This window comes from Xenopus tropicalis, chromosome 7 (assembly GCF_000004195.4).
Source record: "Xenopus tropicalis strain Nigerian chromosome 7, UCB_Xtro_10.0, whole genome shotgun sequence".
In the NCBI taxonomy this organism is placed as follows: Eukaryota; Metazoa; Chordata; class Amphibia; order Anura; family Pipidae; genus Xenopus; species Xenopus tropicalis.
In genome coordinates, this window is record NC_030683.2 from 30045158 (window position 1) to 30057670 (window position 12513).

Below are 12513 nucleotides of genomic sequence, written 5' to 3' on the forward strand. Positions count from 1 at the left end.
CCTAACAATGAGTATGGCTAAAAATTCCATATTTTAAATACTGATTTATTAAACCAGCCTAAAGGTTCAGCATCTTTATAGCAGCAATGATCCAGGCTTTCAAAATTGTCACAGCGGGTTTACCACACTTGATTTTGTTATTAGTGTCTCACATGCTTGGGGGGCTCTGGGCAGCTGTTGAGAAGCTAAAATTAGTGGTCAAAGCAAATTACCAAGCAGAAAATGAGGGTCATGCCACAGGGCTGATGCTAATTTCACTGCTTTTAGAGCTTCAATGCAGTAATTATCTGTATTATTTACTAATTAACCTTGCAGCATGATATTTGTATTCTGTATATACAGTATATTATGAGTGGGTCCCTAAGCTCAGTAAGTGACAGCAGCACAGAGCATGTGCAGGGAATCAGCAGAAAAGAAGATGGGGGGCTACTGGGGCATATTTGGGGGCACAGATCTTCCCTGCTAAAGGGCTGGGGTTGCCTTGGGCTGGTACAGAAGCCCAAAACATAATGCACAACATTTCTACCCTACTTCTTAAGTTTACGCTTTAGCTAAGGACTGCCCCCTGGGATCATACAATTCACATTGCACACATAAATGTTAGGGCACATAATGGACAAAGTCTTTTACTCCTACACTACTTCCTGTTACAATTAGAGCTGCATTATTTTAGAGATCAATTGATCTCTAAAGGTGCCCACAGCCCATCCCAAAATGGTGGCTCATGGTTTAAGACAATATTTACCAGTATAAATATATCAGTTTGGTAAGATAAGATCTTTAATAAGCCACTTCATATGATATAAACCAATCTGTTGAGCAAACAGCATTGCTATACAAGGCTCTACTGCCGGATCTACACATACGTATCTGCCAGAGGGCTGGGAATCTTCATGAACTATTTACCATTTTATTTACCATTTTTATGTAGAAAGGCCCTCTGTGCCTATATGGTAAATAAAACCGTTCTTGGGAGAAAAACATAGTAGTTAGCAGACTAGTTCTTTTTGTGAAGGCTAGTTCTTGTCAGAAGCCAACCTAACAAACACTTAACATTCATTGGCTACCAATTTAAGTTGCAATGTTTACAATGCCTGTTCCAGATCAGTAGCATTATGTTTACTTATCGCAATGAGGCAATCCTGTTTCCAGAATAAACGGAATGTGAGAACCGGTGCTTCCTTTTTTTGAGGAAACCTGGAAGAAGTGCTCACAGAAGCATTTATGTAAAACACAGTAATTATTCTGTTTTCACTTAAAAAAAAAGAATTTGGTTTAGCTTGGCCTTTTCCCTGGGGATGGAGGATGCCTGATTTTAATATGCAGGCATCCGCCGCCAGTCTGGTCCCCGTATAGTAGATTCCCCCAAAGCAAGCTGCCTGGAGCCATGTTCTCTTTGCTGAATATAATGTCTTCCCTCTTGTTCTGTAAATAGTTACTGTATGTGGGTTTTGCAATCTCCTTAGATTTCATAGGCATACAGATTTCTTTCTCCTGAAATTAAATTATATCTCCTTCAAGATTCCTCTTGTTCAGCTACTCACAGCTGGGCCTTGACACTGCATGCATGCCATACATTTGCTCATGAAAGAAACATACATTCTTACGACAGGATAAATATTTTTCCACTGACTTTCAAAATGACCTAGACATACTATTAGTGTAGTATCCTTCGCCTTCAGTACATGCACACATTTTACCAGCACCCAAGCATATGGAAAATATTAACCCTTTATGAATAACTACTTAAAATAATACTAATTATAATATAGGGGTCCTTATTGTTTTCCTGGGGTGCAAGAGTGTACTGCTTTGTGTTCATCTAACAACACTTGCACCCCTGGGAATGCTGAGTGCAGCAGGACTAGAAATTGGGGGGAGACAGAATAGGCAAATGCCCAGGGCGAAGTTGCGAGGGGGTTGCGTAATAATAAAAAAAAATAGTTACTGTATAGTCTCTCCGCTCTCACCCATCCTGGCTTGCTCTAATTTCCCAAATAGGTTGCCATTGCTAAACAGGCTGTGGCGAGTGGGAGCCAGGGCTAAAAGGTTCTTGCTTTGGATGCAAGTAGGGTTGTAACCTGGCTAGTATTTCACCGTTCTAGCCATTAAAATACTAGCCAGGGCCTTATTACAAATTTACTGGCAATGTAGTTGCCAGTAAACTTGCAATACCTTGTCATCTGCCCCCAGCCTGCCTCTGATACGCCCCCAGCCTGCCCCTTTCTAGCCTGCCCACAAACTATTTCCTCTCAAATGTGGCCCACTGACTTCATGTCCCGCCCATGACATCATGGACCCGCCCCTTGCCCTGGTTGATAAGAAGAAGTCGAATGGTGGTACCTCATGCACTGCAGACTGGCACTGAAGGCCAGCTCTGTTCTTACTGCCTGCCATTAAGGACTGGGCCTATAGTTTAGGGGATAGGAAGGAGTGGGATAGTGTTTTCCTAAAAATCTCCCCCCTCTTTGCCAATACAGCGCTGGCTGCACATCTCTGCGCTCCGAAAGGGTATGGAAAGACCTACAGAAATCCTAAATGCCAGAAGACTTCAATTGCAGCCATTTTTTCACTTTGCGCAATGCCTTCTGGAACATAAATGGCCCCTAATAATAAAAAATATACACTAATACACAAGAGCATGAATATCCTGTAAATAATGTCCTTAGTGATGTTGTTAGTTATCATCTGTGCTTAGTGATATCATTGTGTCACATGACTCACTGAAACATATGTATTATAATAAATTATATACCCTCTGTTGTCAAATATGACTCGCCTCCCCGTATTTTTTACAACAGGGGGTTATTCTCAATATATTATACCACTTAGTAAGACATCGATTTTGTTTTTCAGATCAGCTGAACATGACTGGCCTGTCTCTGCCCAAGCCTCGCGATCATTTATTTGAAGAGGACGCCGACAGTGAGGATTCAGATTATTACTGAAGCTTACTAACCCTATTGACATTATTATGTTACTTCTAATGTATATTTCCATTCAAAGTAAAATGAATATTTAAATGCATCAAAGTTCTGGATCGAGGTACAAAAAAAAATAGCACTTTACATTTTTGGACCAGCTTTTTCTATAAGTATTTGCAAGCTTTATAAATTGCCTGAAGGGTTTTGGGATGTATAAGTGCAGTGGCGTCAAATCCGAGTTTCCATTGCACACAGACAAGGGATATTCATTCTTATGTGGAACTGCCATGGTAAAATGTGTTTTAACTATGTATATACCAAATAAAAGATTTTAATAAAATGCCTGATATTGGTTATTTAATGATTATTTTCCGGTGAGAACCCAGTGTCCTTTGCAAGCTGCAGACTGTGTTTGTTTTATTGCTTGTTGGCAATGGTTGTTGGAACCAAGTCAGTCACTAGTGTAACTGTTTATGTGCGTTACAATGGTTGGCTAAAGGAATGTGGCTTTTAATGATTGGAGACTCCCAGTCACTTATTTCAGTGCCTGTGTATAGGTCCGATTGCATTTGTCTGCGCCAGCCTTTATTTTCAGTTTTTTATTCCAGTAATCACAACCTTCTCAGTAATAGGCACAATCCCATGCAGTGTAAGAGTAACATCAAAGGGGGCACTACCAGGCAGTTAGATCTCTGCTGTCCCTTCATTGCCCAGCTGGCCCCCTACATTGTCATGATTCTGTCCCCTCTTTGCCCCACAACCTCCCCTACATCATTGGCCGATATATCATCAAAAATATGGTGTAAATTTTGGCCGTAGCTCCCTGGCCTTTGTGGTTATGGTTTCTGGATAACTGATCCCATACCTGTAGTTCTCGTTAGAACATTTTATAGATATACTATGACCTGCTCCAAGGTGCTGCCAAAATAATTTTGAAAACAGAAGAAAGCGCTACAGAAAGGTAAGCTGCAGCTTCTAACTGTAAGGTTAAGGGTACATAATATAACATCATATGGGTCATTTACAGAACCAAAAAACTGCACGTGCAAAGCACAAAAATCCAGAAGATTTACTTCAAGCACTCCCCATTAGGATTATGCCAACTAAGGGTTGCTCCTGTTCTGCTGTTGGGAGGGGAAGCTGTTTGCCTAGGTGTGAGTGTTTGCTGACCACTAGTGGCCAGGGGTGTCAGGGTTCCTAAGGCAGGTCACCTTGTTCTTGGCCTCTTTGGACTATAGTTGGGGATAATTGGTGCTGGAGAACTTGAGGTGCAGGAAGAACATAGTATCAGGAAACATCTGTAATAGCTTAGCAGTGAGAGATAGGACTAGGGTAGCTAGTAGAGCAGCCTGAAGCTCCAATGTGGAGTTGTTGGAACATTTGGCTCTGGAGGGTTAGTATCAGGTGGTGTTACTTAAGTGGTTTGGCTCAAGTATAGGAGATTCCTGGAGCAAGTCACCGCCATGAGCATCTGCTAGCAACATGGTTAGCCCTCCATCTGTACAGCAAGGGCCCACCTGAGAGAAAGAGCCCCACATAACAAATGCTGTACCAAAAGTTGAAGGGAGTTGTGACTTGCCATTTGCCCAGCCAAGTCAGAGGTTCAACAAGTCAGGTAGAGGTAATTAAATAGTAATAGTATCCCATCTTCTAAACAGTGTTACATGTGTAAGGGAGTAAATGAGATATGTTCTGTATGTGGTTCCTGTAGAGAACAGACATTGCCATGCAAGACTGGAAGAAAGGGAAAGGCTGTATCAGCAGTTGAATTATGGAACAGATAACAGGTTTAGTTGGTAAGCAGACAGCTGTATCTGGGATCAGAACCAGGGATGTTGTTAAGCAGAAGGAGGTGAGTATGGATGCTGCATAAAAGCTGACGGGCAGCCCTATGACATACTGTCGGTAATGGAACAGAAGGTGTATGGAGGTGATGTATGTTAAAAAAAATGGCAGAAACATGCTTTTTGTTTCAAACGTACTCCCTTCATGGAACATCTGGCTCAGACTTTGGATTTCCTCATCCCTTATGGATTTGCTACAAGTGCCAAGGCGACTTCTCAGATTTGGCACTGAGCTGTTTGCTGACTTTGGCAGGGGGACATGGCTTTAACCTGCATTTCATTTGGGGGTGTTTTTGACTGAGTGTTTCATTGCTATATAAATGCAAAGAGATTTCATTACACATACCTGCTTTAGCTCCTAATTACGCCGTGGGTGCGAGGGAGCTATTTATGTTGGAAATCAGAGCTTGATGTGGTTTATGTGGTTCATAACCATCCACATCGTACAGAAAGTCTAGTGGGAATAAGAAGAAAATCATAATTATTATCATAAATATATAAAATGACCAAAATGTGTGACTGAAAACACAGTTGAGTATGGCTTCCTCACAGCCGGGGGAATAAAACAGAATACAGGGTATGAATAACATTGAGTTGTTTCATGTAAATACTTCGGATGGAAACACACATATAAACGTAGGTGCAGCATAGTAAGTCTATGGTCCTTTAATGATAAAGTGGAGGAGCAGGCAATTTAATGAAAGGTCCGTTTGCAAACTGCAAGGGCACATTTATTAAAGCCTGGGTGGGCACTTTTTCTCTGTGTTTTTTTTTTCTGGCATTGGTGTCAATGGGCATTTTATCTTGCAACTAGAGATGTAGCGAACATCGCCGAAAATGTTCGCGAACCCGTTCGCGGACTTTCGCCAAAACTCGCGAACCCCATAGACTTCAATGGGAAGGCGAACTTTAAAACCTAGAAAAGCCATTTCTGGCCAGAAAACTGATTTTAAAGTTGTTTAAAGGGTGCCACGACCTGGACAGTGGCATGCAGGAGGGGGATCAAGCAAAAATTTCTCTGAAAAATACTTTGTAAAAAAAACGCCCAAAAAAACGCAAAAAAAAACCGCCAAAAAAACCGCCAAAAAAAAAAAAAACGCAAGCTATTCCTATGTATATGCATAGGCGATAAAACGCGGCGGAAAAACGCGGCGGGAAAACCAAGGCGAAAAAACGCGGCGCCAAAAAAAAACGCGGCGAACCCAAAGTGGCGAACATCAGCAAAAGTCCGCGAATTTTCGCGAACGCGAACACCCGATGTTCGCGCGAATTAGTTCGCCGGCGAACAGTTCGCTACATCTCTACTTGCAACCAGAAATCTGTTGAAATTCCAAGCTGGAAAAATGCTAAACAAAAAAAAGCTAAATAAAAAAAAAACAAGACCAATTACAAATTGTCTCAGAATATAAATCTCTACATCATACTAAAACGTTTCTTGGTGAACAACCTCTTTAACATGATTCTCCATGATACTTTTTAGTATATTATAATTAACATTTATTTATAAAGTGCCAACAGATTTTGCAGCGCGTATAGTGAAAGAAGTAATTAAAACATGCCATGTAATTGACATTTCCCATACTGATCCCATAAGATAAACGTTAAGAAACCCTGTAATATTCCATGCTTCCCCCTGAGTGAAAGCTTTTGAGCTACTAATTCAGGAGGGGAATGTTAAATGTGCATCTGTGGGGGTCAAACTGCTTTTCTAACCCTATGTAACTCTCATGTTATTATTGCTTCCCAATGGATGAATAGAGCATTCAGAGCCCAATCGGAATGCTTAGATGTTAGCTCATTTCACCAAAATGTTCTAAAATTAAACATAAAAACAAAAAGCTACTTCGTTTGATTGCTTGTGGGCAGCAGTGTTTATTTTTATCAAACTTGTCCTCAATCGAATACACAAAGTGGTTGAAATTACCCAAACTATTACAGTATAGAAGGAAAAAGGTCTGCTTCCCATATCCTTATTCTGCTGTCTAAGGGAATATAGGGTATAGGGAATAAGTAGTATGAAATACCTAGGGGACTGACAAAACAATAGACACACACACCAAATAAAGGACATAAGGGCACATTTACGATCACAAGCCCAGTGGGCAATTCACACTTTTCTCCCAAATTGGGCTCTGCTGCGCCTATTAGTGCAAGAGAACCCTGGAGCTACCGCCGCCGACTGACCAGGCATTAGTTCCAGGGTTCCCTCAGTGTCCTGTGTGCACCTAAAAAAGTGGGCACAGAGAAATGTTGCCAGGCAGACAGAAAATATTTGGTGCAAATGTGACCAATTTGCGTTGAAGCTCACTCGCTTAGCATCCATTTTGGCAACTGCGGTAGGCACACCACAATTGCATAAAGAGAATCACCTATTTATGTCCACAATGATGCCAGAATTCTAGGAAAAGTGGTGCATTGTGGGAAAAACAAGGTGATTGTACTTAAAATTGCACCTTGCACACTGTAGGTAAGTGAAAGGCCCCCTATAATGTTGACCTTTGCAGCTGTGCAAGAGTTGACTGGTTGTGCAATGAAGCTGCATGATGTCTGCTATACGTTAGGATGGGCTGGATATCTGCCTGATCAGTTTACCAGCAATGTACTTGCACTATAAATCCCTTCCTACCTTGACTCTCTACACTGGTGAAAACCCTTTATAACCACGGGCAACCCTCTGCTCCACCTATAACCCATTTCTCCAGTTCCTGGCCCCATCCACCTTTCCCCACCCATTTCCCACTCCCAAAACGACATTACAACCTACCTAAAGCCCGAAGGCTGGTATTATTGACAGAAAAAAGTGGCAACCCTAGTTCTTTGTAACAAGAGTTGCACACATTGTAACTGTAACAACACCTTGCAGCAGTGCTGCTATAGGAAGTAACTAGAGATGAATAGCAAAGAGCCCCCCCAGGAATGTCTCCAAGTGTATATGTCATTCAGAACACGCAGGCTAGGGACAACTGGGCCAGACAAGGTGCTGTAAAGCCCTACTTGTGCTTGTGCACCTTGTTCCAATGGCAGAATTACTCCCAGCATGAGCCCTAAGCAGCACAATTCTATACCCCTTATTGGTTTTTGATCAGTGACCCTGACAACCAGAAAACATTTCAGTTGAAGCTGGAGGCTAATAATAAAACCACTCAAAAATAATCATTTAGAGTGGAAGCTCTTGTAGCAGGGCCTTCAATTGTATTTTTTCATTCTGTAAACCTTGTTTGCTATTGTTATAACTATTGTAGTGCAAAGCGCGGTGTAACTTGCTGGTGGTATAATAAGTAGAAGACAAATATGATCATGATGATGAAAATTATGAAAACCTAATAAAAATGACTAGGCAAGGGTTGCATAATAAAGCAAAATAAACAAAATGAACCTCTCTTTTACATGCTTTAACTGTAATACTACTTATATCTGCTCCTATTATATTCTATATATATATATGACCTTGTATTAGGGCTTGGGTTACCATATTTGACCATCCCAGCCAGTAAATCACCAGCTAGGGCTGGGATCATACATTTACGTAACGTAATTGTAAGTACCAACTTTCCTATACTCTGCCCATTTCCCTACCCACTCTGCCCATTTCCCCACACTGTGGCATGTTATGCCCCACCTACTCCCCCGACCCAAAGGCTGGTATTACAAGAAAAAAATGGCGGCAACCCTAATTAGGACAGAAAAGGCCCACAGTAGCTGAACTGGGCTTCAAAATAAGCCCTGGTATTTCAAGTACACAGAGGCCCAAACAGCCCCCAGCAGCCCAATAAATAGTGACTGTCTATGGCATCTTACAGCAGCCCATCAGGTAATTGCCAGAATCTGCAGATTGCCAGTCCAGGCCTCAACCTTACTTAAAAAAGAACATGACTAAACTGCCAACAAGTTGAGAGGAAAGAAAGGACAGACAGATATTAGAGCAATTTCTAGCAGAACAGAATGACACATAACAGTTTTACATATGACAGCGCCATCTAGTGGTCTCTCACTAATAATCAATACCTAACAGCTCCCATGCCATGTTTTTTCTGTGCTCTCATTCAGCAGGCCAAGGATGACCATTGTTTGCATGTGTTTGTGTGTTTTTCCCCCAATACTATAAATGGCATTGGAATATGCAATAGGAAGGGCTGCTAAACTGTATGTTAGGCTGGATGGACACACTAAAAGAGATGAGGTTTTCCTTCAGTTTTTAGCATTGTGCCAACTGTGCAGAAAAATTGTCCTTAAAAGTACTGTACTTTGTAGGAAATAGGAGTGCAAATCTGGAGAGAATTACAGCCTCTCTGGAGGACATTTGTACAGAATTCTGGCAGCCAAAAATCTTCTGTTCCTGTGGAAACATGCTGTTTAATTCTAGAACAAAGCGACATGCACACTGGCCAATGTTTCCGAACAGGCAGACAGCTTCCGGCATTGTTACAGTTGTCAGATGAGTTGCAAGGACGAATCAGATCCACATTTCTTCTTTTCTTTCTTTTCTTACATGGAATATTATATACAGGTATGGGATCCCTTATCCAGAAAGCTCTGAATTATGGGAAGGCCATCTCCCATAGAGTCAATTTCTTTACACATGAGGACATTTGGTAGCTTTGGCAAAGCTATGCCTTGTGCGGTAGACATGGTCTCTTTACTACTTATAACCCCTGTACTTTATGTGGGTCTACACACTTTTCACTCTTCAAATTTAAGATTTTAATAAGATCCGATTCTATCGCAATAAAAAAGAAATCAGTTTCCAAAGATGTATTAAAGGAGACATATTGGATAAATGGGAAAACCCCTAACCCTGTAGGCAATTATGAATAATATCCGGTGCTGGTTTCCCTTTGGGCTAAACATTAATCCTCTCTGTAAAAATGGCCCCTTTATTGGAGCTCCCTATAGATCTTCTCACTTCTCTGTCCATAGTGAAATGAAGGGTGGGCGTGTCCTAACAGTCCCTGCCAGACAGGCTTCAGTTCCCTATCAGGTCAGCCTAGTTGCTGATTGGTTCCTATCCTACAGTGCAGGGTACGGAGGGCCGCCGGCTCCCCTGCTCATCCAGAGAATTCAGCCAGCAGGAAGTGGAACAGAGGGGCGGGGCTAGTGGGGTTTTTGTGGAATTTCTCAATACATCAGCAGGTAACACAACTTTTTAGGCACAATCCTTCTATATCTAGAGGAGTATAATTCCCTGGTACATTCATAATTTTTATAGGATATGTCTCCTTTAAAAGCTTAAAACATAAATATAAAAAACAATCCGGAGCTAAAAGCTGGCCAGTTTATGTGGAAGTCAATGGGAGTTCAAAAACAAAGCTGTTTTAAATAAAGAGTTTTTTTCCCCACCTTTTTAAGCTATTGAGATTTAAAGTTTCTCTATAATTAGTACAAATTTGAAATTTTGGAGTTTTCTCAAAAAACTTGAAAATTCTAATATTAATACAATTGCCTGCCCAGGTAATGATTCTGAAATCTGGCAAATGTTTAAGCTTCACTGGTATTCTGTATTCTTTATAACTCACCCATTCAAATAACCAGACAGGGAACCCACCCCTGGCATTTTCCCATTTATTTAAGACATATTAATATGGAAGATTTGTTTTTCATGGAGAAAGTATTGGCATCTCGCTGGTTACCATCAGACACCGCTACTTGATATTTCACAGGAACACGTGCCAGGGCTTTCGTGGGTGGCAATGGCAGTAGAGGGTCTTTGTTCGGTAACAGTGTAAGGTTACACATGACTCTGTTAGCCAAGGGTGCTGAATATTGCAAACACTGGGGGCCATTTACTGAAGCCTTATTGTGAGCCCTCATTGCACCACTGTTAGCAGTAAGCCAGGTGGTCCCAGAAGCAAGCCTGATGTCACTTGGTACTGTATATGAATGGTATCATTGTTTGTAGGAATTAGTGTTGGCAAGGCAATGACCTACCATGCGTTCGACAACTTCAGTGCTGTCAATGGGACACTGGAAATTTTCATTCAACAACCGAAGGGTCACAGTTCGGGCCTGCTCCCCATTTACAATTTCCCCCCCAAGCTGGGGCTTTATTTCCACTGTCTGTGGTCCCCTTTTCACTAAGCCCTGGATGGCTGCCTGCAGGATGTGCCTGTACTCTGTCTCCAACGCACTTCTACTGCGTAACAGCTCATAACAACTACAGGCACACTACATATTCTATAAATTAATATCATAAGGTATCCTATCATCTCTGTTTCTAATTACATGGGACAGGAACGTCTTGTTTCTGGGTTTGGTTTGTGTTAACAGCCTAAATCCTACAGAAGGATTCCAAAGAACCCAGCAAGTATGGCCAAAGAATTTTACATTTTAAAAGCATCTGATAAATACTGTATGTATACAGAATTATGTATTATTTTATGAAAGTAAAACTGAACAAAAAAAATAAAGTAAAAATAAACAACATTACTACAGAGATGGACTGGGGCCACAGCTGCTTTAAAAATAAAGATGGCAGAATGGGGAGCATTGGTGCCTGGGGGCTGCTGGTTTCAGCAGGGCCCAACAAGTATCCAGTATCCCAGTGGGAAAACCCAACCTTGCAATACGAAACAAAAGCTAAAGCAATAATTCGTTATTGCCTTTGACATATTTGGCACCTTTCTAAACGTATATGGTTCAAATAAGAGCACAATAGGTGCAAAAATGTTTCCTTTCTTCTCATGTTTTATAGATCACGTATTCAACCATTTATTTTTGCAACACAGTGCTTCCCACAATGCAATGTTTTCACCAAAATGTCATCACCCTATTGGAAAGAGTTATTTTATAGCAAAAAAAAAAGTGGGGGGGTAAGAATATTCCTATTTGGGAACAATTTCATTGAAATAATTGAAATGCTGTGAAGTGAAAGAGATTAAACAATTCACTTTTATTGTTTGATGGACAGAAACCACTGAAAGTGATCAAAATTGAGTTGAGTTCTATTTAGGTAGCCTGTCATTAAGCTCCAGTGTTATGGTTTCCTTTAAGCAGATGCCATAAGTATGTTTGTAATTACATGCCATAAACGGATTAACTTCTTATGCTTTTCTGGATTTAACCCCTGATCTGCCATAGGCTGCGCTTGTTCTGACCACACTCTCCATTGTATTATGGCGACCCCCGGCCCCAGATTCTGAGCTTCTCACCCACCCCCTCAATACAAAATAAGTACAGCCTGGTCCTGCAGTGTGAGTATGCCCAATGAATGGTCACTATTAGGGGTGCTCATTTGCACCTTGCACTGCCCTATAGTTAAAGTATAAAGCAAATAGCATCCAAAATTACACTTCGCTCCCTGTACTTTCCTTAATGTCATTACAGACTGGTGTTTTCACAAATACTTAATCCATGTTATTTATAGGGCTTGTAAGGAAATTTAATGTACTATTTAATACTCATAATACTTAATAACATCCACATAAACCACATCTGTAAAGGATGAAGCCTAATGGTTTTGCTGGTCCCTTGATTTCTGAAAAAAGAACTCACTGTAGCCTAAGAAATGAATCCTACATTAATAAGAGTAATCCGTATTTTTGTCCTATTGTCTTGCCCTACTTATACATCTGCTAAACACATCTGCAGGTTATTTGCTTTTATAACTGGGTGGTATAATTTACTCCTGGCTTCAGTTCCACTTCTATTCTTCAATTCCACTGGTGCACTGCAAGTTGTGACATTAACCAGCTCCATCTACTGGTGGAAAAGAAGCTCACAGCAGAGAAAAGAAAATTAATTGGCATTTG

The 12513-nt window shown here is 41.0% G+C and overlaps 1 protein-coding gene across 1 annotated transcript in view; it reads left to right on the plus strand.

The window, feature by feature from the left end:
- Nucleotides 1–3268, plus strand: part of kazald1 (Kazal type serine peptidase inhibitor domain 1) — a 30872-nt gene extending 27604 nt beyond the window's left edge. The window contains exon 5 of the mRNA NM_001100263.1: nucleotides 2857–3268. Within this exon, the coding sequence (NP_001093733.1) occupies nucleotides 2857–2948 (92 nt within the window). The 3' untranslated portion in view covers nucleotides 2949–3268. The remainder of the gene's footprint in view (nucleotides 1–2856) is intronic.
- The last annotated feature ends 9245 nt before the right edge of the window (nucleotides 3269–12513 follow it).